Genomic DNA, 25,216 nt, shown 5'->3' on the forward strand with positions numbered 1-25,216 from the left:
GTGATTCTACAATTATTTCAATAACAATTGCAACTAAAAAATGACACTGATATTTATCTTATAAATCATTAAAAGTTTAAATCACTTTCAACATGGTTGTGTTTACTACCTGTTATAGAATTTTAAGTCTTTCAGCATATTTCCAAGGGAACTCTTTTTTCTTTTTCCCAAATAGTTTATTGTCAAATTAGTTTCCACATAACACTCAGTGCTCATCCCCACAAGTGTCCTCCTCCATGCCCATCCCCCTCCCCCCCACATCCATCAGTCCTCAGTTTTTGTCAGCATTCAAGAGTCTCTCATGGTTTGCCTCTCTCCCTTTCCCCCACCATTTCCGCCCCTCTTCTCCCCCTTGTTCCTCCGTCAAGTTCCTCCTAATCCTCCTATACGTGCAAACATATGATATTTGTCCTTCTCTGCCTGACTTATTTCGCTCAGCATAACACCCTCAAGGTCCATCCATGTTGCTACACATGGCCAGATTTCATTCTTTCTCATTGCCATGTAGTATTCCATGGTATAGATAAACCACATCTTCTTGATCCATCCGTCTGTGGATGGACACTTAGGCTCTTTCCATGTTTTAGCTATTATGGAGAGTGCTGCTATGAACATTGGGGTACATGTGCTCCTATGCATCAGCATTTCTGTATCCCAAGGGAACTCTTAACGGGTCTTTCCTGGAGCACCCATTATATTTATTACACTGTTCCGTGGATGATGCTACACTTATTTTTCTCTCTCACTGGATGATGACCTTCATCCATACAGACATCATGCCAGTTATTTTGATATATCTGTTGCTTATCATGTGCCTCAATGCTCAGTAAATGTCCTACAACATTTTGTGTTATTGTGAATTAAGTAAAATAGTAGGATGTTATAAGAAACTGGAAATAATCCAAGTGAACCCAATGGCTAAAGAATTTTGATCTAATTCTTCATCAGTTTTCTCCTTTGCAAATTGAGAGTAGAGCTGTAGAATAGACCATATCGGTCTGGTTGATTGGAGTGAACACTAGTTATTAACCTCTTGCATTGATCACTGTTTCATGGTTTATGTAAGTCATGCCTTTATAGATAGTATGATTTTCTTCTCAGCATAGCCATATAGCTTACTTAGAGCCAGATATACAAACTAGCACAGATGGGTGTCTTGTTAAAGCGTCTCTGGAAGACAGGTGCCCCAAGTCTTAGAAGCAATCCCCAGTTCTAACAGCTGCCTACCAGTTTTCTCTTCTTCTCTTTTTGGTATGCTAGGCAGTGTTGGCATTTATTGCATTAACAGCATAAATGTGACATTTAAATGAAGGATTTATCTTCTGAAAGGTTGATTTATGCTATCAATCAGGGTATATATTTGAATGACTGCTTTTGAGTTTCATGACTCAAGTCTTAGCTCCCAGATGGAGTCCAAAGTCCATTTTACACTTTAAGTCAAACAAGTGTGAACTACAGACAAATTAATTATGTGGGAAGTACCACCTATGATCTGGTTTTCAAATTGGGAGATATTCTTAATGTTTTCTGGTAGTATATTTGTGTCTCTAAGATTATTTTCTTATTGTTCACATATTAGTTATCTGTCCCTTGTTTACTCACAACAATAACTTTAAGATTGCTAACAGTAGATGCTTTGCATTTAAGATGAAAGACAAGCGCTCTGTTAAGTACAGAACAAAAATCTAGATAGTTGTATTCAAGGCCAATTCAGTACAAAAAGTGCATTGATTTCGTAGGTAGACAAATATTTACTTTAAAAAAATCTTGTAACACAAAGTGAAGAAATTAAAGAATTATACTGTTTTAATTAGGTCATAAATATGAATAAAGCCACTATTAAGAATTAAGTATTTTGGGTGCGATCTTTTGTAATGTAAAAATTTCATCATATAAGTACTATATTAATGAATTGGAAATATTATACATGATTTTTTCAATATAAAGGTTTAAAAATGGAAATAAAGGGATCTTTAGTAAGCTTTGATTTAAATTGCACAAAATAAAATCTAAGTGAATTATCCTGGAGAGCAATTTTGGAAAATATTTGTACAGGGGAGGGAAATAAACTTTTCTGATAATTTACTTATTAGAACATCAAACAGAAGAATAGGCCATCATCCTTCCTCTTAGATTATCACCATTAAATGGCTGTATATATTGGGATTCTGGCAAATAGTGCAGAAAGTAAAATTAAACTGCATTAAATTTTAATTAAAAAATTAAGATTGAATAATTGAAATATTTCTTACAAGTGTAATCTTCATGATGGTGGTTTAATTTAATTCTAAATAAGTAAAATAGGCAGTACCTGGGAGGCTCAGTCAGTTAAGCTTCAGACTTCCTTTGGCTCAGGTCATGATCTCACAGCTTGGGAGATTGAGCCCTACTTCGGGCTCTGTGCTGACAGTGTGAAGCTTGCTTGGGATTCTCTCTCCCTCTCTTTCTGCTCCTCCTCTGTATGCATACTCTCTTTCTGTTTCTCAAAATGAATAAATAAATGTTAAAAAAAAAAAGGTACAAAAAGGAGCCAGTAATATCTGGCTTTTCTTCATTGTTGGGTGAATACTGACTTATTTCTCACCTTGATCAGAGCTTTCTTCACCTCCTTGTTCCTCAGGGTGTACACGACAGGGTTTAGAAGGGGAGTCAGCACAGTGTAGAAAACGGCCACAATCCTGTCCACAGCATCCTTGGAGCCTGGCCTCAGGTAAATAAAAACACAGGGAACAAAGAAACAAAGGACCACAATGCAGTGGGAGGTACACGTCTGAAAGGCCCTGAATCTCCCTTCTGAGGTGCGTATCTTCAGGATGGAGCAGACTATGGACACATAGGACAGCACTATCAGGAGAAAGCAGCCCAAGGCCACTACCCCGATGTTGACAAAGATCACCCTCTCGTTCACGGACGTGTCCGCACAGGCCAGTCTGAGGATGGGAGGTCCATCACAGAAATAATGCTGGATCTGGCTTGGCCCACAGTAGGGCAAGCGGAATGTCAGTGTGGTCTGGAGAGCAGAGTGCAGAGAGCCACTAAGCCACGTGCTCGTGGCCAGGAGGGCACACGTTCTCCCACCCATCATGCTGGCGTACCTCAGCGGCCGACTGATGGCCAGGTAGCGGTCATAGGACATGACCGTGTAGAGGAAACACTCGGTGCTCCCCAGGAAGTGGAAGGAGTAGAGCTGGGCCACGCAGCTGTGAAAGGAGATGGCTCCACCTCCTGGGGAGGCCAAGGTCATCAGCATTTTGGGCACAGTGACCGTGGAGAACCACATGTCAAGGAAGGACAGGTTGGTCAGGAAGTAGTACATGGGGGTGTGGAGGTGGGAGTCCACCGTGATCACCAGCAGAATGAGGAGGTTCCCCACCACCGTGAGTACATAAATCACCAAGAAGATTCCGAAGAGGGGGATGTCCAGGGCTGGTGCATGGGGAAGGCCCGTGAGGATGAACGTTGTCACTACACTCATGTTTCTCATTTCTTCTCAGATATGAGCCCTGTCCCTACCGGAAGGAAAGCAAGGTCAACATTTACTGAGATCATATTGTGGCAACTTCCTTTTCACTGAATGGAAAACATAATATGTAAATTGTCATATAAGTGTGACATGACATTTTTGCTTTACATGGGGCTTTGAGGGAGGTTGTTCACTTCTTTATTATCTTACCCAAACCAGCCAAATAGAAAAGAGGAGTAAATTGTGTATTGTTTTCTGTAGAATTAGGAAAGTTATACCCAAACAAGCAACTTTGGCATGCTTTCCCATGGATAAGCCTTTATCCAAGCATCTCTCTCTCTCTCTCTCTTTTTCCCTCCAACCATCCCTCCCCTACAAAACATACACACACACACACACACACACACACACACACACACACCCATATATGAGAGTCAGACTCTGATCATCAGAGAATTTCCATTATAAATATACATTTATAAAGAAAGCTGCATCCATAATGGCTGAGAAAACTGCCTTCCTAAAGCTCCCTGCTCAGCAGCTGCTGTGTTAGGGAAGAACTCCAGCAAGGATTTAGCATCACAGTGAACCAGGTTCATCTGTCCTACACTAAGCCGTGATCATACTCTTCTGATCAGATATAAAATCTGACACCAAACTAATGCAGTCAGTAATGGTCAGAGTACTATCGCTTTTCTCACCTCTTCTCATCCTATATTTACTTCTATTTATAAATTTTATTTTATCTCCCTTTAGGCAATCAATCGTCCTCCTTCTGAACTGTAATCAAGTCATCTTAGAATATATTTTGAGGTGCCCATGAAGAATTAGATCTACCTACTTAGTAAAGAGGACCAAATGGCATGTTTGAGGTTTGAGTTCCAGAACTGGATGTTGATATTCACTATAAAACAGACACCAGTGTTCTTTGAAAAATAAAGGAAAATATGTAGTCTGCAATCATTTTTATTATTTCAGAGATATCTATTATTTCAGAGCTCAGGCTGTAAGTTCCTTCCTTCCTTCCTTCCTTCCTTCCTTCCTTCCTTCCTTCCTTCCTTTCTTTTTCTTTGTTTCTTTTGTGATATGAAGATTCTCCAAATTACATATTCCAAGAGAAAACAAACAAGGAGGTATGAAGAAATGAAGAGAAATCTGGTAGAAATCTGGGCCTCTCTGGTAGAAAAGGACCATTTCTTTACTGATTTCTAAGTTGCTTCTGCTATCTAGAGTCATGTCAGTAATGTGTTTCTATTTTGCAGTATGTGGTAAAAACAGAATTTTCTATAGTTTCAACTCAGAGTTGTAATGCTAAAGTTTATAGAGAAAGCACTCTATTGACTGTAATTTTATAGAATTTTGAGTGTTTTGTAAAACTGTGCAAAGCTGGCCTGATGGCCATGACCAGTCAATATAAGCCAAAGCTGAAGAAGAAGAAACACAAAAAGATAAACATAAATGCATCATAATCACCCCACAATTCTCAAGGATGAAAAGTGCTAAGGTTTTGCCAATTTTTGCTACTTACCATTTACAGCTAAGGTTTGGATCATAAGGCAAAATCCAACATTAAAAGAAAGTCTGGTCTTTGGTGAGTAAGATGCTTCTTTTTCTTGCATAGATGAAACCACAAGAAGAATAAGGCAGAGAAACATTTTAAATAACAGCATTTAAAATTGATTCGACATCTCAGGAGATACTGCCTTCACCCTTGAGTCCTCATGGATGAAGATAATGCTTCCCCATTATGATAAATACACAGAACTTTTCCCCAAATGCCTTTGTTTAAATTGGTTTTATACATAATGGGCCACCATTCCAGAAAGCATTTTATTTAGCCCAAAATTAATTTCCAAAATAGATAACAATGAAACTCTGGGTTTGAGAATTCTTTGCCCTGGGAATGTTTTGGTTTGTTCTTTTCTCTGATTCCTGCTTTAAATTTACGGGTAGAAAATACGGGCTTCCATCCCCAAAGGGACAATTCTCTGGTGAGGTTTGTAGTCTCCTTGATGAATTTTTTACTTTCTAGTGATTATGGCCAGTATAAACAGCCGCTCTGGTGTGTGCTTCAGGGATGATTCGAGTTCTACTCTCACTAGATAAACATCTTACTAATTACACTTCCTCTCTCCATGTGTGCAGGTTCCTAGTCCAGAATGGCCTTGTCTGATTCAGAGATTTTCTCTCTTTTCAGGGACTCCTGCCTTTGTCCCTTCTTAGAGCATATTCAGGTTTTCCATGAAAGTTGATTTTTTAAAAGTCTTGAATTACTGTAACTAAAGAGAGGGAAAATATACTTTTCTTCTAGAATTAATATATGTCTTAGTTGTCAGGAAAAGGCTTTGTGAAACCAAGAACACCTGATCTACACAGCAGAAGCCCACAGCACTGTTGGTTTTGGGGAAAGAAAATTGTAGCCTTGCTAGCTTTTTGCTGAGAGAAATGTTCACCTGTGTGGGGAGCATATCACTCTCTATAGGATGGATTTTGAGGAACTGAATCTTTTCATATTAATATTTCTATCAATTAGCCTATCGTATTACATAATTTTCTCATATTGGCTATCCATTTAGAATGAGGCATATATGTATAATCAATGTAAAATCATAATGATACTTTGAATGGCTACTTCAAGAATTAGTTGCAATTTAACTCCAGTTTATATATTTCAAAATGTTGCTATAAAATACATGATAATAATTTTGGTAATTTAAACTTTTATCCAACTTCTTTTATATACTTTTATGAAAGCTATTAACTTCTATTTGATTCTCTTTGGTTATATAGGCACATAATCATGTTATCTTTACAAAATATGAATTTTCTTTTCCTTTCCAAAGGTAGATACCCATTAATTTTCTTTCCTATCTTACCATGTTGGCCCAATCACTACTGTTGCCCAGCTCTTGCTACTCAGAGATTACTTAGCTAGGTGTGTTAAGAATACTGTACAACTTGGGGCACCTGGGTGGCTCAGTTGGTTAAGTGCCTGACTTCAACTCAGGTCATGATCTTACAATTTGTGAGCTCGAGCCCCGCATCCAGCTCTGTGCTGACAGCTCAGAGCCTGGAGCCTGCTTTGGATGCTGTGTGTGTCTCTCTCTCTACCCTTCCCCCACTCATGCTCTGTCTCTCTCAAAAATGAATAAACACTAAAAAAATTAACAAAAAAAAGAATACTGTACAACTTGCTTACTCTCTTTTTCCTTTAGGAGATGATGACATTTGCTAACTTTTACTCTCTTCAGGAACAAGAAAGGAGCGATCTAGCTTTTCAGACTTTTATTTCCACAAAACCCAAAGGTGTTCTAGGCAAGGAATGAGCCAGAACTTCCAACACCATCAAGAATTCTGCACCAATCATCGTTTGCACATGGGTAAAGGCAAGCTGTGGCCACTCATTCTTGGTCCCACATTCTTGGGACTTCTGTTAATATTTTAATAAAGACCAGAGAAGGGTGGATACCCATGCACTTGTGTTCACCACCCCTTGTTCATCACTGGGCCTGTGCTACCGGTGAACCCCTTCTCCGAAATCATTGTTTCTAAACAATTGTTTTTGTTATTCAAGGTCTTGTATATGTCTGTGTAAATCTTAGAATCATCTTGTCAATGTGTACCAAAACGGGCCACTGACATTTTCATTAGAATTGCATCAAATCTATAGATCAATTTAGGGGATTTGGCATCTTAACAATATCTGACCATGAATACTGGATATCTCTCTTTTCTCCCAATAATGTTGTATAATTTCCATGTTCAGGTTCTAGCACATCTTTTGTGGGATTTATCACTATTTTTTATTTTGACACTACTTAAAATTTTTTAAAATGTTTATTCATTTTTGAGAGATAGAAAGAGACAGAGTGCAAGTGGGGGAAGGGCAGAGAGAGAGGGAAACAGAATCTGAAGCAGGCTCAGGCTCTGAGCTGTCAGCACAGAGCCTGACATGGGGCTTTAACTCATGGACTATGAGATCATGACCTGAGTTGAAGTCGGATGTTTGACTGAGCCACCCAGGCACTACTTGATGCTATTTTTTTTTTAAATTTTAAATGTTTATTTTTGAGAGAGAGAGAGAGAGAGAGAGAATGAGTGGGGGAGGGGTAGAGAGAGAGGGAGACACAGAATCCAAAGCAGGCTCCAGGCTCAGAGATGTTAGCACAGAGCCCTACTCGGGGCTTGAATTCACCAATCATTGACCTGAGCCAAAGTTGGAACCTCAACGTCTGAGCCACCCAAGCAACTTGTCTTGACGCTAATTTAAATGGTAGTTTTAACATTTTCAATTTCTAATTATTCATTGTGAATAAATAGAAATACAATAGATTTTTTAATAATCGTTATATCCTACAGCTCGGCTAAACTCATTTATTTGTTCTTGTAACTTTTGTAGATATTCCATTAGATTTTGTGTATACATAGATGATCATGTTGTCTACACATATAGTTTACTTCTTCTTTATAATCTGATGACTTTTATTTTTTTTCTTATCTAATTGCCCTCTAGAGGCTCTAATATAATGTTGAAGAGAAATGGTGAGTGTGGACATCCTTGTTTTGGTCTTGATCTTAGGCAGAAAATGATGTTTTTTTAAAAAATTCAGTATGATGGTAGGTGTAGGTGTTTTTTGTAGTTTTTTGTTTTAGCTTTCCTCTTAAATAAGTTGACCCTTCCATCCCTAATTAGCTGCAATTTTTATCTGGGATGCATTTGGGGATTTGTTTAATCCATTTTCTGCATCTATTGTGTTGATCATACAGTTTTCCTTTTTTAGTTTGCTAATATGGTAAATTATATTGCTTGAGTTTTAAATGTTAAACCAAACCTACATTCCTGGAATCAACCCCACCTGATCATGAGGTATAGTAATTTTTCACATAGAAAGGAGTTGATTTGGTAAAATCTTGTTAAGAAGTTTTGCATCTGTGTTTATAAAGGATATAAATCAGTAGCTGTGTTCTTGCAATGTCTTTGACTAGTTTTTGCATCAAAGTTAATGCTGGAATCATAGGATGTGTAGGAGACTTTCTTCTTCAATTTTCTGAAAGACAAATTGGCATTCAACCAGAGTATCCCCTTTCGTACATCACAGTCCAGAATGTGCCTCCCAGCAGAAGTGCTCACATTTATTTTTCCTCTGTCAGAGATTACAGTCTTGTGCTGCTTGCTGCCCAATAGATGAAATACCCATTTTTATATCATTTGGTCCAGTTCTATATTTATGGCAAGAGAATAAACCCAGTCCCTGTTATCGTATCACAGGCCAGAATGGAAAACTTCTAATTCAACTCTTCTTATTTTTAATTTACTTAAAATCGCAATTTTAAAATTTTATTTAATTTCCAATTTAATCATCTGCTTGTGCCATGAAATATAACTTAGGTAAATAAAAGTGCCTAAGCATAAATGTACAGTTAAAGTTTATTATCAAGCAAACACGTATGCCACCACCACCTAAGTTAAGAAGTTAAATGTTGCCAGCAACCTTGAAGCCTTCACAGACTCCTTGCTTGAAGCCAGCCCCCCTCCCATTCAACTATCATGACTTCTATGCTAATGCTAATTCTGATTTCTTACTAATTTTGAAGTTACAATTAGGCAACAACTTAATTTTGCCTTTTTAAAAATTTATATTTGTGGAATCATGCTCTACTATTTAATGTCCAGTTTCTATGATTTAAAATTGTATTTCAATGACAGGTACATATAGATATACATCACTGTAAATTTATTCCTTATATTGATGTGTGTTATTCCATTGTAAAACATACTCTTCATAGACATTTTTGTGTTCATATTTCAGTGATCGCAAGAATTCTGCCTTGAATATTCATACATTGTTTTGATCCACATATGCGTGGATTTCTAGAGAAATATCTCTTTACATGAACTTGATAAAATATTTTTAAAAATGGGTCTATAATTTTTTTTTTTACAAATAGTTTATTGTCAAGTTGGTTTTCATATAACAGCCAGTGCCCATCCCCAAAAGTGCCTTCCTCCATTCCCATCTCCCCCTTCCCTCCACACCCATCAGTCCTCAATTTGTTCTCAGCATTCAAGAGTCTCTCATGGTTTGCCTCTCTCCCTCTCCCCCACTGTCCCCCCCCTTTTTCTTCCCCATGGTCCTCCATTAAGTTCCTCTTAATCCTCCTATACGTGCAAACATATGGTATTTTCCTTCTCTGCCTGACTTATTTCGCTCAGCATAACATCCTCAAGATCCATCCATGTTGCCACATGTAGTATTCCATCATATAGATAAACCACATCTTCTTGATCCATTCGTCCGTTGATGGATACTTAGGCTTTTTCCATATTTTGGCTATTGTTGAGAGTGCTGTTATGAACATTGGGGTACACGTGCTCTTATGCATCAGCAATCCTATATCCCTTGGGTAAATTCCTAGCAGTGCTATTGCTGGGTCATAGGAGAGTTCTATTGTTAATTTTTTGAGGAACCTCCACACTGTTTTCCAGAGGGGCTGCACCAGTTTACATTCCCACCAACAGTGTAGGAGGGTGCCCGTTTCTCCACATCCTCGCTAGCATCTAGAGTTCTCTGATTTGCTCATTTTAGCCACTCTGACTGGCGTGAGGTGGTATCTCAGTGTGGTTTTGATTTGTATTTCCCTGATGAGGAGGGATGCTGAGCATTGTTTCATGTGTCTGTTGGCCATCTGGATGTCCTCTTTGGAGAAGTGTCTGTTCTTATCTTCTGCCCATTTCTTCATTGGATTGTTTGTTTTTCAGGTGTGGAGTTTGGTGAGTTCCTTATAGATTGTGGATATTAACACTTTATCTGATATGTCATTTGCAACTATCTTTTCCCATTCCATTGGTTGCCTGTTAGTTTTATGGATTGTTTCCTTTGCCATGCAGATGCTTTTAATCTTGATGAGGTCCCAATCATTTATTTTTGCTCTTGATTCTTTTGCTTTATAAATTTTTTTTGGTTCTATAAATTTTTACTCCCGTCGTGCAATGTGAAAGTTCTAGTAATTGATGACTTTGACATTTACTTTAATCAAATTTTATTGCAATTTAAAATTTCATTTCCTTATTTCTTCTAGTGATGGAGCAGAGTTTTTGTTGTTTATTGGCTATTTGTATTTCTTCTCTGGTGAAGACTGGTCAAGTCATATGCCTGCTTCATATTGGATTGCTTGTTTTTACAGTATACATACTAAAAGTAAAATGTCTGTTCTATGAGGTTTTTTTTTTTGAGTTTGAGTCCTTATTAGTAATATGTGCTATAAATAACATCTCTGACTTTCACTTCTCCTTTTTGATTTTCTTTGTTATTCTGCATTTGAAAGCAACAAAAATTATCAATGTTTACTTTGTTGCTACTAGTTTCTATATCTGGTTCAGAAATACTTTCCCCAAAATTTAACTTGAAAACTTGCATTGTTTGCTTTACAAATTTGAATTTACAAATGACTGGAATTGATTTTGTATAGGGTATGTGGTAAGAGATTAAACTGATCTTTTCCTTATTGATCGAGTTACATAATTTATTGAAAAAAATTTCTGCATGATCTTCCATATTACCTTTGACTTAATGTCAGTTATCCATATATTCAGGAAGTATGTTTTTATGTTCTTTCTTCTATTCCATTTGTCAGTTTGCCAAACCTTACATCAACACATTGTTTCAGTTGCTTTAAGGAAAAATCATAGTTTGTAAACATGTTTAGCCTTAAGGGTTACCAGAGATGAATATTAAAAAATAGTTGACTGTCAATTGCTTATGAAATAATCTTTATAACTTTTAAATATGTTATTATGCAATGCTGGTAAAGTTGGCTCTTATAAGCATTGCTGCCAACAAAGTTCATAATTTGACAATAATCTTAAAAAACATAATATTCACAATTTTTATAGCATTTCTATTTAGTTAAGCTTATTTTTATAAAAAAGTTTATTTATTTTGAGAGAAAGAGCGACCATGGGCAGGGGAGGGGCAGAGAGAAAGGGAGAGAGAGAGATCCCAAGTAGGCTTGGTGTTGTCAGTGTGGAGCCCGACACGTGGCTTGAACTCATGAACCCTGAGATCATGACCTGAGCTGAAATCAACAGTCAGACATTTAACTGACTGAGCCACCCAGGTGCCACATTGGTAAGTTTACTTTTAATAAGGTCTCAAATATAGATAACTGTATGAATTAAGAGTTTTATCACAGTGTACTTTATATGCATAACCTATCTATCTGCCTACTTGCTTTACTTTTTTGAGAAATATAAGGAAAACTGTTCATTTAAAAATTGAAATCAAAAGGCAGACTTGCAAAACTACATATGTGGTATGGTTATAAGTAGTTAAAAATATACCATAACCAGGGCTCCTGGGTGGCTCAGTCAGTTAAACTTCCTACTTCAGCTCAGGTCATGATCTTAGGGTTCCTGGGCTTGAGCCTCGTGTTGGGCTCTGTGCTGATGGCTCAGAGCCTGGAGCCTGCTTTGGATTCTGCGTCTCCCCCTCTCTCTCTGCCTCTCCCCTGCTTGCATGCTCTCTTTCTCTCAGTAATAAAAAATGAATAAACTTTTTAAAAATACTATAACCATGTGGCTCAGTGATTGGAAAGAAAACACTAAACTGTTAACATTGCTAATGTTAAGGTAGAGGAAGTATGGTATATTTTCTTACTCTTTTGAATATTTACCAAATAACATATAAAGTTGCAATGCTACTTTTATAATGAATATACGTTACTATGAAATAATGAGATATGTAATGGGAAAGAGGTATGAGGAAAGAGAGGAAGGCCTCTAATTATTCCCTTTGCTCATTCATGCTCGATAAGTTTGTGTGTTGGGCCACTGGAGATATTGTCTCAAAAGGAACTCTAGTTTACAAACATAAATGCAGAATTTCAGGACCAGACTACATAGCAGGGGTGAGCGTAGAATCTAGGTATCTTGGGTTCAAGAGCAGAAGGTACAAAACCTTGGCTCTATGCCGTGGCATCTTATGCCAAAATAGAATTTTAGCTTTAGGGACATTCTTCTTGCCTACAGACTAGAAAAATCTATCATGTTAGATGTGTTTTCCATCAGCTGGCTTGTGTCTAAAACTTTACCTGCTTCTCTTTAACATATGTTCTGATTTTATGACTTCCTGTTCTCTGTTTCCTATTTCTACTCTGTATTTGTCTTGGTCATTTCCCTTGCTCAGCCAACTGAAGAAGGAAAATCATAGAACTCAAGAATATTCTGGCTGAGTTCAACGACCCATTAGTAAGTCTGCACTCAAAGAAATGAAGGGGAAAAGGCAGAGAAAAATGTGCTTGTGTGGTAGAAGACTGGTGTGTGGAGGGAAGGTAGTGATATTGAAGGGGAGACAGTCTTTGTGAAATCTATTCAGAAATTATCTCCACTTATAACGTATTATCAGTATCTATCCACTCTTTTATCAATATGAGAACTTCCTTCAACAGACACATTTTCATTCCTTCATTTGAGACAAAGGCTTAAAACACAAATGTCAGTGAATGTGGTGATAGTGATACACAAAATTTATAAAAAGCTAATAATATAAAATTGTAGAATTTCAAGTTGGAAGAAAACATGTTGTCTACCTTCCTTTGCAGTAGGAGAATAATTCCTGCATCCATTTTCCCAAGAGATGGGCCTATAGATTATGTTAAAAAATCTTCTGTGGTGGAAATTCAGTACTTTTCCAAACGACTTTAAGATTATGCAACATCTGTCCTTAGAAAATTTTTTTGGACTCATATCACATTCTTTCTTGAGAATAGGTTTGGATGGAGAAGAGGCATTGAGTGCGGATTGCAGGGGAGGACTGAGAAGGATTTTGAAAGCGGATATAAGGTAATTTGTGAAATTTACACTTTTGCCTAGGGCAAAGCTTGGACCAGATATCTTTGTGACTTTGGTTGCTGACGTAGAAACAGAAAGGTTCAGATTAAAGGGAGAATTTATGCACTTCTAGCCTATAGAGAGTTCTTTTAATTTTGCCAGTATATTTACCTAAAACTCTGCTGTGGGTCTAATGAAAATAACGTTTTCCTGACCTGTGTGTCTCTCTTCTTTTTTTAAAGAAAGACTTCACTTTTTAGAGAAAATTTAGGTCCATGGCACAGTTGCATAGAAAATACAGAGATTTCCCATATACCACAGTCCCCTGCACATGTACAGCCTGCTCTGTTATCAAACATTCCCCACCAGGGAGTACATTTGTTAAGTGATGAACCTTTATAGTGACACGTCATAATTACTCAAAGCCTCTAGTTTACATTAGGGTCCACACCCAGTTCTGTACATTCTAAGGGTTTTGAAAATATATAATGACATATATCCACCATTATGGTATTACACAGAGTATTTTCATTGCCCTAAAAATCTGTGCTCTACCTATTCATTCCCTGTCCCCCCATCCTCAAACCTTGGAGACCACCGATTTTATTTTTACTATCTTCAGAATGTTGCATAGTTGGAATTGTACAGTATGTAGCCTTTTCAAATTGGATTCTTTCACTTAGTAATATGCATTTAAAGATTTCTCCATATCTTTTTTTTTTAAAGTTTATTTTGTTTATTTTGAGTGAGAGAGCTTGCATGCAAGTGAGCAGGGGAAGGGAAGAGAGAGGGGGAGAGAGAGGATCCCAAGCAGGCTCTACACTGTCAGCATGGAGCCTAACGCAGGGCTCCATCTCATGAACTGTGAGATCATGACCTGAGCCGAAATCAAGAGTGGGATGCTTAACTGACTGGGACAACCAGGCGCCCCAGATTCCTCCATATCTTTACATAGCTTGATAGCTCATTTCTTTCTGGATATACCATTGTTTATTTACTCATTCACCTACTGAAGGACATCTTAGTTGTTTCCAAGTTTTGGCTAAAGCTTGGAATTATGACTACAGCTTCTATAAAGAACCACATGCGGGGTTGTGTAGACATACGTTTTCAACTCCTATGAATAAATACCAACAAGTATGGCTGCTGGGTCATATGGTAAGAGTACATTTAGCTTAGTTTTTTTTTTTTTAATATTGGTTTATATTTGAGAGAGAGAGACAGACAGACAAAGTGTGAGTTGGGGAGGAACAGAGAGAGAGGGAGACACAGAATCCGAAGCACGCTCAGAGTCTGAGCTGTCAGCACAGAGCCCAACACAGGGCTCAAACACACGAGCCATGGGATCATGACCTGGGCCGAAGTCGGATGCTCAACCAACTGAGCCACCCAGGTGCCCCAAGTAGATTTAGTTTTGTAAGAAACTGACAAACTTTCTTCTAAAGTGCTTGCACCATTTTGCATGCCCACCAGAAAAGAATGAGAGTTCCTGTTGCTTCACATTCTCACCAGTGTTTGGTGTCACCAGTGTTTTGGATTCTGGCTAGTTCTAATGGGTTTGTCATAATATTTCATTGTTGCTTTAATTTGCATTTCCCTGATGGCAAATGATGTAAAACATCTTTTCCTATCCATATTTGACATCTGTACATTTTCTTTGGTGAGGTATTTATTAAGGTCTTTGGCCCAATTTATAATTGGGTTGTTGGTTTTTTTATTATTGAGTTTTAAGAGTCGTTCATATAATTTGGATGATGACCCTTTATCAGATGTGTCTTTTGTAGAATATTGTCTCCCAGTTTGTGGCTAGTCTTCTCATTCTCTTGACGGCATCCTTTTGAAAAGCAGAATTTTAAGAAATGATAATGAAGTGCAGTTTATCCACATTTTCTTTCATGGGTGGGACCTTTGGTTTTGTATCTAAAAGATACACACCCAAGGTTATCTAGATTTTCTCTTATGTTATCTTCTAAGAATTTTATAGTTTTGCATTTCACATTTATGTCCGTGATTCATTTTGAGTTAATTTTTGTGAAGAATATAAAGTCTATGTCTAGATTTGTTTGCATATGGATGCCCTCTTGTTCCAGATACATTCGTTTAAAAGACCACCTTTTCTTCATTGTATTGCCTTTGCTGATTTTTCAAAGATCAGTTGACTATATTTATGTTTTCTCTGCTTTTTCAAGCCTCACAGATCCTTTTTCAAGCCCACTTTTGGGAGCCATTCTGAACTCACTAGTTGAGAATATTCCTTGTGAGGCTAAGGCAGGCTTGCAAGGTCTCCTGCTGTCGGGTGGCGACCAATAGCTGCCCCTTTTCTTATTGTTTCTGCTTGAGCAATATACCCCTTAGTGCTTTGTTGATTGAGATTAGGAATGGCTTGTCCCCTTGTTCTGGCCCTGGTATGATTATTGCATCTTGTTAGGGACTTATTGTGATATGGAGAGACATTAATGTTCAGTAGCCTGGAAATCATTATTAGAACTAAGTAATTGATAACTTCAAAAGTTTTATTAACAATTAGTAAAATAATATTCCCATATAGAGTAACATGCTATTCCTGGGCATGGATGACGTTGTGGGAACTATAGGCTCTGTGGCTAATGCTAAAGAAATCTTCTTCTTTTGAGGTTGTGAAAGCAGACATTGTGTCTCCGGCAGATCCTGTTTTCCTCGATACTTCCCTTGAGCTATAAACAGGCTAATGAACGTTACTCATAAAAGATTGACCTTTACATATACAATTCTGTTTGCTTCTTGGTAAAAGGTTTTTCTCAAGGCTATGCTGGAAACATTGTATATCTTACTTTTGCTTAAACGTTGGAAAATGTGTACTCACACACACAAAAAATACCTTCCATCGCCATATGATAAGCATGAGTGCCTGTAGCTAAGTTGTTTCACTAATGCTAAGATTATACCTGAGACTTCCGCAAAATCTATGTTATTCATCTACTAAGGCAAATGCCACTTTTCTTGTTCTCTGTACCTTCACATGTAAGTAAAGTTGAGAACCCAGGCTGAGCAGAGATGCCTGCCTGGTGATCAGAAAGAATCTCGGGGCTCTCTCATCCCTCCCTCACTGACACCATCCATCCTTTAGGGACCCCTGGATTGGCTGGAGGGATCCACTTTACTTATATTTCCATCACATTTGCTTTTGTTATTACCAAAGCATCACCCGTACTATCACAGTCTTATATCCATGAAGTTAGTTGTTCAACTAATATTGAACATTTACCACTAAGTGCCAAGCACTGAGCTCAACATTTCATGCTCATCATCTCATTAAATCCTCACAAACACCTTCTAAGGCAAACAATATTACGATGCATTACTCTCTTGCAGGAGATGAGGCCCAGAGATGTCAAGTAAATTGCTTATGACCCCAGCATTAGCAAATGGTAGAGACAAAGTGAGGGTTATAAACCAATTTTATATAACTCTAGAGTGAACTTTTACAGGGTGACTACTTCATTTTATTTATCTTTACATTTCTCACAGGTTGATAAAGCAATGAATGTTTGTGAGATTAAATTGATAGCCATTGCCCAAACTCAACATTCAAATTGCACCCTGGGCTACAAAAGAGTCTTTTTGTCTCTCTGTCTCTCTTTGCTGGGATAAAAACCTATTCAAACATTTGGAGCAGGACAAGCTTTCTATAGGGGCCTGGCTATATAGATGGATTTCAAGAATGGGTTGAAGAGCTCCTGTTTCTTCTACTTCTCTAATCTTGCCAGGAACTCTGCTTACTGAGATTCTGATCCATATCATAAGACTTTATCCTTGTGAAAATGGAAATAATGTAGGAAATAGTAACAGATCAGCAATTTATAAACTGGTATGAAGAGATTTCTTCTATGAACAAATATTGATCACAGAGGGAAATCAGTTATACCAATGACAGATATGGAAGGCTAACATAAAATGGGACACAAATGAACAGATGGAGATACTGTCCTTTTGAAAATATAACTGAGAGTTTTGTTAAAGTTTATCTACTGACATTAATTAATAAAGCTAAATGATATTAATGTCATTGAGATTTAGATTTGTGAGATCTGTAGTATAGAAATAAAGTCTTTATGTAGAGAGGTACATTTCTAGTGGGATACAGTATTTATTTCTATTATCTTCTATTATGTAATGCCTTCTTCTAGATTCAGTCCAATTTCTGTATGCATTTGGGTATAAATATGAATTATATACTTTTTTCTTGAATATAAACTATGGAGAATGGAAAGAGTATTGTGGAAAGTAAAAATAAACAAGTGTATATCATTTATATATAGGCTCACATTTTTATATGCATATATTTGGATCATTGGCTTATTTATCATCAACTAATTATGACATGGCTGATACTAAAATAAGATTGTCACCTGATGACAAATTTTCCATGGAGAAAAGGATTCTGAGATGTGTCAGTTTGTATAACAATAAATCAGATTGGGAGAAATTATATAGAAACTGGTAAAAAGAGTTGATTCCTGGGGCTCCTAAGTGGCTCAGTCCATTGAGCGTCCAACTCTTGATTTTGACTCAAGTTATGATCTCATGGTTCATGGGTTTGAGCCCCATGTCAGGCTCCAGGCTTACAGCAAAGAGCCTGCTTGGGATTCTCTCTGTCTCTCTGTCTCTCTCTCCATATAAATAAATAAATCTACAAAGAGTTGATTCCTGCAAGAGGTTTGCTAACTATAAAGATAAGTTATTCTGCTACTTAATCTAATAAATGAAAAACCTGAGAGGCCAAATATGACACATGACTCAGCACCAAGGCCAGAGTTAGTATGTGTCTCCTTTCCCTTTCTGGCCTTCTTTTGCTTGTAGCCACTGCCTCAGAAATAATTCTACCAGGAAAATATTTTCACAGTTATTTGTGGTCTTATATCATGATTATTGCTGTACTTTTCCAGGACCCCCTGTTGCACAAACATGCAAAACTACACTTCTGTGACGGAGTTCACCCTTTTGGGAATTCCGAATACTGAAGGGCTGGAGAATATGCTGTTTGTCCTATTTCTGACCTTCTACCTCTTCACCCTACTGGGGAACCTGCTCATCTTCCTCACCATTCTGGTTTCCTCCAACCTGCATACCCCCATGTATCTCTTCCTGGGAAACCTGTCTGTGTTTGACATATTTTTCCCTTCAGTGAGTTCCCCCAAAATGATGCTCTACTTAATGGGGCAAAGCCGGACCATCTCTTTTCAGGGCTGTGCCTGCCAGCTCTTCTTCTACCACTTCCTGGGTGGCAATGAGTGCTTCCTGTACACTGCAATGGCCTACGACCGTTTTGTCGCCATCTGCCATCCCTTGCGATACACAGTCATCATGAACCACAGGGTGTGTACTGGCTTGATGTTGGGCACTTGGCTGGGTGGCTGTCTGCATGGAAGTATCCTCACATTTCTGGTCTTTAAGTTACCCTTCTGTGGCCCCAATGAGGTGGATAATTTCTTCTGTGATATCCCAGTGGTGCTACCCCTGGCCTGTGCAGACACCTCTCTAGCTCAGACAGTGAGTTTTACTAATGTGGATGTTGTGACTCTTACCTGCTTTTTCCTTATCCTTACTTCCTATGGTCGCATCGTCTTTTCCATATTGAAAATCAGCACTTCTGAAGGCAGGCGCCGAGCTTTTTCAACATGCAGTGCCCACCTGATTTCAATCTTCTTGTTTTATGGGCCAGTGATGCTCATCTATCTCAGACCTGCTTCCAGCCCCTGGCTAGACTCTGTTATTCAGGTGTTAAATAACATTGTCACTCCTTCTCTTAACCCTTTGATTTATACCTTAAGAAACAGGGATGTGAAATTGGCTTTGAGGAGGGTATTCACTCAAGTGTTCCACATTTCTGGGATATAAGGTATAGAGGAAATTCCTCTCCGAAATTATTTGGGGAGTTGCTTCAGATCCACTACTCTGAGAACAAGATTGTTGCTAAATAATGAGCTGGGTAAAGTTACTACCAGTTGTTTCTTAGGAGGCCTGACAGTCAACATGGTAGGGGTCAGTTGAGCCTCTTAATTTAGCCCCATATGGAAATTTTCCAGATTAACCCAACCTTTTCTCTTTTTTAAAAAAAAGTTTTTTAAGTTTATTTATTTATTTTGAGAGAGAGAAATAAAGAGAATAGGGGAGAGACAGAGAGAGAGAGAATCCCAGGCAGACTGCACTGTCAGTGCAAGCCCCACGTGGGGCTTCAACTCACAAATGGAAAGATCATGACCTGAGCCAAAATTAAGAGTTGCCACTTAACCAACTGAGCCACCCAGGTGCCCCTGCCTTTTCTCTTTTTAATTTGCAAAAACAATGTATCTTTTCCACCTCCCACAATCTCTACTTGTTGGAACTCTGTTTTGACCGATTACCATAAAGCTTCAAGTTTTTAGAGGCTATGGACAGTCTTCCATCCCTTCTTCCTCCCTTTCTTGCTTCCTTCTTTCCTTCTCTGCTCCCTCCCTTCCTTCCAAAATGTATGCCTTACTCTATTCTATTATAGTCTTTCTCCGGCCATTCAACAAAACTAGGTTTTATGGTTGACACATTATAAATTAAAACATAAGATTGCACAGTTTGCTAAATTTAAGTTTAAACTTAGCTTATATAAACTTGGGCTTTTCCCATATCTTCCCATTGGAAAAATAATTCCATTTGGAGCTTTATTCCTTTGACCCTCAGAGATGTCTGGCATTGGACTAGACTCATTATATCTCAAGTAAGAAGCTGGTCATGAATCTATTCTTACAAGATAAGAGAATGGAGCCCTTTAAATTTGTAGAGGAGAGCCTTTTCGAGCCAGAATCCTCTATACACTGTAGATATTTTCTGTTTCTTAAAAATAGAATATATCTGCAATTAATTGAAATGGAACAAGTAATATTTATTATTGATCTTTCAACATTTAAATGTTAACATTTAATTAAATGAATTTCACAGTAATTATCAATTCTGTTCAGAGGCATCCACTCAAACACCTAAACAATAGCTAACATTTAAATCTTACTATGTGTATGATGGTGTTCTATGCACTTTCCATGTATTGACTAAGTTAACTCACAAAATCCTAACAGGTGACTACTGTGATAGCCTTCTTTTATAGATGAAGAAACTATGGTCAGAGAAGTATTCACACAAGGGAATTTGAATCAAGAACTAAACTTAATGACCTATAAGAAGAAGTGAAAAATCATAAATTTTGTGTAGTCATTGCTATCCTTATATCTTGCTTTTTTGTCAGAGGCCGGCTCTGGCTGGGTCCAGGGGTCCCTGAAGGATGGATGGTGTTGGCGAGGGAGGGATGAGAGAGGCCACAAGAATCTTTCTGGTCACCAGGCAGGCATCTCTGCTCTGACTGGAGCTCAACTTTATTTTATAATTAAGTGTTTGGGGGACGGCACAGAAGTGGCATTTGCCTTAGACAATGATTTCTGATAACAAACTTCTTTGATATGTAAGAATTTCCCAGAACATAGATTTGTAGAAGACTCATGCATAATCTTTATCAACAGTGATTGAGGTAGGTGATTTAGATGCTTATCCTGTGGGGAAGGAAGGTATCTTTAGCATACAAGACAACGTTTTTAACATAAAAAGGGTGAAGTTACTTCTTTGTGAGCAGAGGTCAATAGCTTGTTTAAGGAGAAGTATTAAGGAAAACAGGTCTTTCAGGAAACACCTCTGCTCCCATAATCACAAAAGAAGTTCCTCAATAGGCTCCTTCACAGGGAGCAATCAGCATATTCAAGGCTGGAATAAGTCACTCCAAATACTGATCACAAATGCCTTGGGGGATCGGTGCTCCAAGCATAAACAATTGGATGGGGGTGGATATCTGTCCTTAACTCTAAATTAGGCTCTTTGCCCAGACTCAATTGTAACTCTTGTGTTCTTAGCCCCCTTTAGTCTTGGATCTGCAAGGCCCATAGGAAGAGTCTTTTGACAATCATCCACAGTGTTTAATCTAAAATCTCTTTTGAAAAGGCGGGAATATGCTTTTCATTACGAGGAATCTGTGTGGGGAATATCAGTCTGATTTGGAATATTGTGAGGCCTGGTCAATACCAGCAGGCTCATTTCCAACATGAGCCAGTAGTAGCAGGAGGAGATACCAGTTTTTGTTTCTCATGGCAGGAGCTGTACAAACGCTGCCATTTCCTCGCTGTGACTACCATCCAGAGAGGCCGGTGCGGGTCCCAGCATCTCCCCCTTTTTTATTATATATTTTTAAAAAACTGGAAAGAGACAAAGGACAATTAATGTGGCTCCAAGGATCAGACAAATATTTATAAGAAAAGGAAGCTATGATTACTGACAAAATTATGCAGTCGTTTAGAAAGGACACTGCTACCTGAGAAGGAAAAACAAAGGTAATAGAATGAGGGAAGTATCAAAGAGGATAGGACCTGCCGCAGACAGATGTCTCTTCCCATAATCACAAAGGGAGAGACTCCTACAATACTTTTTTTCACAGTGTGCAATCATCATATCTGGGCCAGAATAAGGGGACAGTTTCTTCCAATATCAATTAACAAGGTACCTTGGGGGTTAGTGCTTAAGCAGAAATAACTGAGTGGGGGTGGATATTGTTTGCCATCTGACGGCAAGAGACCATGCAAACTTGCCTTAACCTCACAAGGAGTATTTTCAACTTATGAGTTCAGAAAGGCTCCTAACACTTTTTATATACCACTTACTGTTCTAATGTTTTGCCCATTAACATAATGTTTTGCACATATTAACTAATATAATCTTAACAGCATCTCCATTTGGCAGATATAATTACTCTCCTAAATTATAGATGAGAAAACTGAGTAAGTTATTATTTAACATTTTAATCAGTGACTAGCCAAGAATACAATTAAGTCAGGACAGCCTTTAGGGTAATATCAAATATGTATTGGTAGTTTATATTTATATAGTGCTATCCAAAGAAGGTGGAGTAGTGAGCAAGATAGATACTATCTCTGTCCTTATGGACTGCAAAACATATTGGAGAAGACAGACATGGAACAGATACCCAATACATGATTGGGATAAAGGATTTGAATAAAAATAGAACAGACTGTGAAAACTGGCTTTAGATGTTAAGTATAAAGACAGAGAAAGAAAGAAAAATAGAAAAATCAACAAAAACCGGCAAAAATGGAAACCCATAGGACTTACCTGGAGACCAAATATATTATTATATATTATTCAATTTCTGTTCCTGCAATGGTGAACTTGGCTAACTTGAACACTATTACTCCTCCTAGCTGGCACTCTGAAATAAATTAAAATGACACCCATGCAATGAATGGAATGGCACTTTCAAAAATGGATTTTGATTAATATTGTTCAAAATACTTTAAAACTGTTTTACACACCAAGGTGACCAGTTACCTGGTGTTCCTGTGTTTTAGGGAAAAGAAGGCTCTCTGTTGATAGGGACCTTCATAGTAATAAACACATTGCCTAAAAATATTTATTTACTTATTTTGAGTGAGAGAGCATGAATGGGATGGGTGGGGGGAGAGAGTGGGGTGAAGGAGAATCCCAAGCAGGCTCTGCACTGACAGCAGGGCTCAATCCCACGAACATGAGGTCATGACCTGAGCTGAAAATCAAGAGTCAGATGCTCACCCAGGTGCCCCTAAACACATTACTTAAAAAGAAAAATAGACAAATTTAATGAATGGCCTACTTTCTCAGCTAATCTGCAAACTTTCTAAGATAAAAATTACATCTCTCCATCTCTCTAGTGCCCCTCACACAGTGCTCTTTGCACAGTAGGTACTTTCTCCAATCTGTTCTAAAATTTAAAAATTCTATCCCTATTCAAACTGGTGAAAGAGCTACCAACTACTGTCTCTGATTCAAAGTTTAGAAAATGATTTCCCTTACCCTTGGGAAATTTGGCTGAATTAAACCTATGAAGGGATAAATAAGTCAAAGCTGCCTCTGTAACTGTTGGACTAGGTATGCCTTTAATTTTTGCCACTTCAGTCATAATCTTTTCTATCAGCCCAATATAGTCACACATTGTGAGACGTGTTAAGTCAACTCACTGTCATCCAAAAGCATCCACAGATTCATCTTCTACCCTCATTGACTTTTTTCCCCTGAGCTGCCCACAATTTGATCCATTTCTTAGGAAATTACCAACCTGTGGTGTTATCTCCTACTTATCGATGTGTGAGGGGACCCACAAACAACACTCTTGATTCCCTCCCAAGTCCAGACAGAAGTAGTTGAGATAAAAGACAAAGCCGTCAGACTCCAAAATAGTAACCTGATTACTGATAGTTAAGTTATATGATTACCAAATTAAGAAATAGGGTTCAGACCTGTGGCCAAATATGTTTCCTAATCTATTTCCCCAGTGAAGGTACTTGGTCCCCCCCCCTCCTTTTTTCCCCCTGTTCCTGGAATCTTTCTCAAAGAAGTTAATGTTTCTCCTTCCCTTATACACTGACTTGGGTAATATGTCCCACTATAGCTGTAGCTGGATTACCAGTTTCTAAGGCACGTGGTAGCCTGATTGATAGCCCAGCTATTAGCAAGCAAGCTAGGCAGGGAGGTGCCCTTCTCCATCTGCTGCTGTGGTGTGAGCAAATACAACAAAAAGCAGAGAAGACTCCAAATTTCAACACAGTAATAGCTAACATTTCAAAATGAAGTATTTCAATTTCCCAAAAATTGTTGTGGCTTCAAGCTGTTTTGAAATAACTTACATCTGAAAGATATTAGACAATCCTTATATGTGTTCTGTGTATATAAACTGCACAGGGCTGACCCAAAGGATCAGGATGGAGGCCTCTTTGAAACACTAAGTAGTAAGAATATACATATGAATGGTGACATTGGATGTCTGTCAAAATTATCTAATATTCAGTTTGATATGAGGTTTATTACTAATATCAGAAAGAAGATATGGTGATATTCTCAACAGAAGATTTTGTGAAATAGAAGATATTGTGAAAATCTCAAAGAAGAATTTACAGTCTTTGGTGATAGATGGAAAGGGAATGGATACACGCAAAGATTTGTTTGGGATTTTCAAAGGGATATTATTCCTAATATTCAGGACTGGAAACAACAGGTGTTGGTGAGGATGTAGAGAAAGGGGACCCCTTTTGCACTGTTGGTGGGAAAGCAAACTGGTGCAGCCATTCTGGAAAACAGTATGGAGTTTCCTCAAAAAGGTAAAAATAGAACTACCCTACAATCCAGCAATTATACTACTAGGTATTTACTCAAAGGATACAAAAATACTAATGCAAAGGGATACATGCACCCTGAAGTTTACAGAAGCATTATCAACAATAGACAAATTATGGAAAGAACCCTAATATCCAGTGACTGATGATTGGATAAAGAAGATATTGTATATATACATATATATATATATAATATATATATAAGACATGATAGAGTATTATGCTAAGCAAAATAAGTCAATCAGAGAAAGACACATACCACATGACTTCATTCATGTGGGATTTAAGAAACAAAATGAACAATCATAGGGAGATAAAACAGATAAGAAAATCAAGAAACAGACTCAACCATAGAGAGCAAACTGAGGATTGTTGGAGGAAAGGCAGGTGGAGGGATGGGTTAAGTAGGTGATGGGGATTAAGGAGGGTTGCTGTGATGAGTACTGGGTGTTGAATGGAAGTGTTGAAATATTATATTGTACACCCAAAACTAATATTACACTGTATGTTAACTAACTGGAATTAAATTTAAAAATGTAGTTAAATTTAAAAAACTGGGAACATCCTAAATGCCCATCATCTGGGGAAAGAATAACCAAAATGTGGTATCCCTATCGTCTAGAATATTATTTGGCAATAAAACGGACAAACTAATTTTACATGTTATATTATGGATGAACCTTAACAACACTTTGCTTCTGAAAGAAGAAAGCT

At 37.8% G+C, this 25,216-nt stretch overlaps 2 protein-coding genes across 2 annotated transcripts; one reads left to right on the forward strand and one right to left on the reverse strand.

Annotated features, from left to right (window-relative positions):
• Positions 1 to 2,551: 2,551 nt before the first annotated feature.
• Positions 2,552 to 3,484, reverse strand: LOC144228644 (olfactory receptor 10G9-like). Its single transcript, XM_077760556.1, has one exon. It carries the CDS (start codon positions 3,482 to 3,484, stop codon positions 2,552 to 2,554), a length of 933 nt encoding a protein of 310 aa, XP_077616682.1.
• A 14,752-nt stretch (positions 3,485 to 18,236) lies between these two features.
• Positions 18,237 to 20,006, forward strand: LOC144228655 (olfactory receptor 10D3-like). The gene is made up of 2 exons (XM_077760566.1): positions 18,237 to 19,145; positions 19,986 to 20,006. The coding sequence occupies exons 1-2, from the start codon at positions 18,237 to 18,239 to the stop codon at positions 20,004 to 20,006; spliced, it is 930 nt and encodes a 309-aa protein (XP_077616692.1).
• Positions 20,007 to 25,216: the final 5,210 nt, after the last annotated feature.

The sequence above is a fragment of the Crocuta crocuta genome, unplaced genomic scaffold (assembly GCF_008692635.1).
Source record: "Crocuta crocuta isolate KB4526 unplaced genomic scaffold, BGI_CrCroc_1.0 scaffold335, whole genome shotgun sequence".
NCBI lineage: Eukaryota > Metazoa > Chordata > Mammalia > Carnivora > Hyaenidae > Crocuta > Crocuta crocuta.

Excerpts from the sequence above, each read along its gene's own strand:
- LOC144228644 (XM_077760556.1), bottom strand. The coding sequence starts at position 3,484 with ATGAGAAACATGAGTGTAGTGACAACGTTCATCCTCACGGGCCTTCCC.
- LOC144228655 (XM_077760566.1), top strand. The coding sequence starts at position 18,237 with ATGCAAAACTACACTTCTGTGACGGAGTTCACCCTTTTGGGAATTCCG. Across the intron at positions 19,146-19,985 it reads TGAGGAGGGTATTCACTCAA|AGATGTCTGGCATTGGACTA; the intron begins GTGTTCCACATT and ends TTTGACCCTCAG.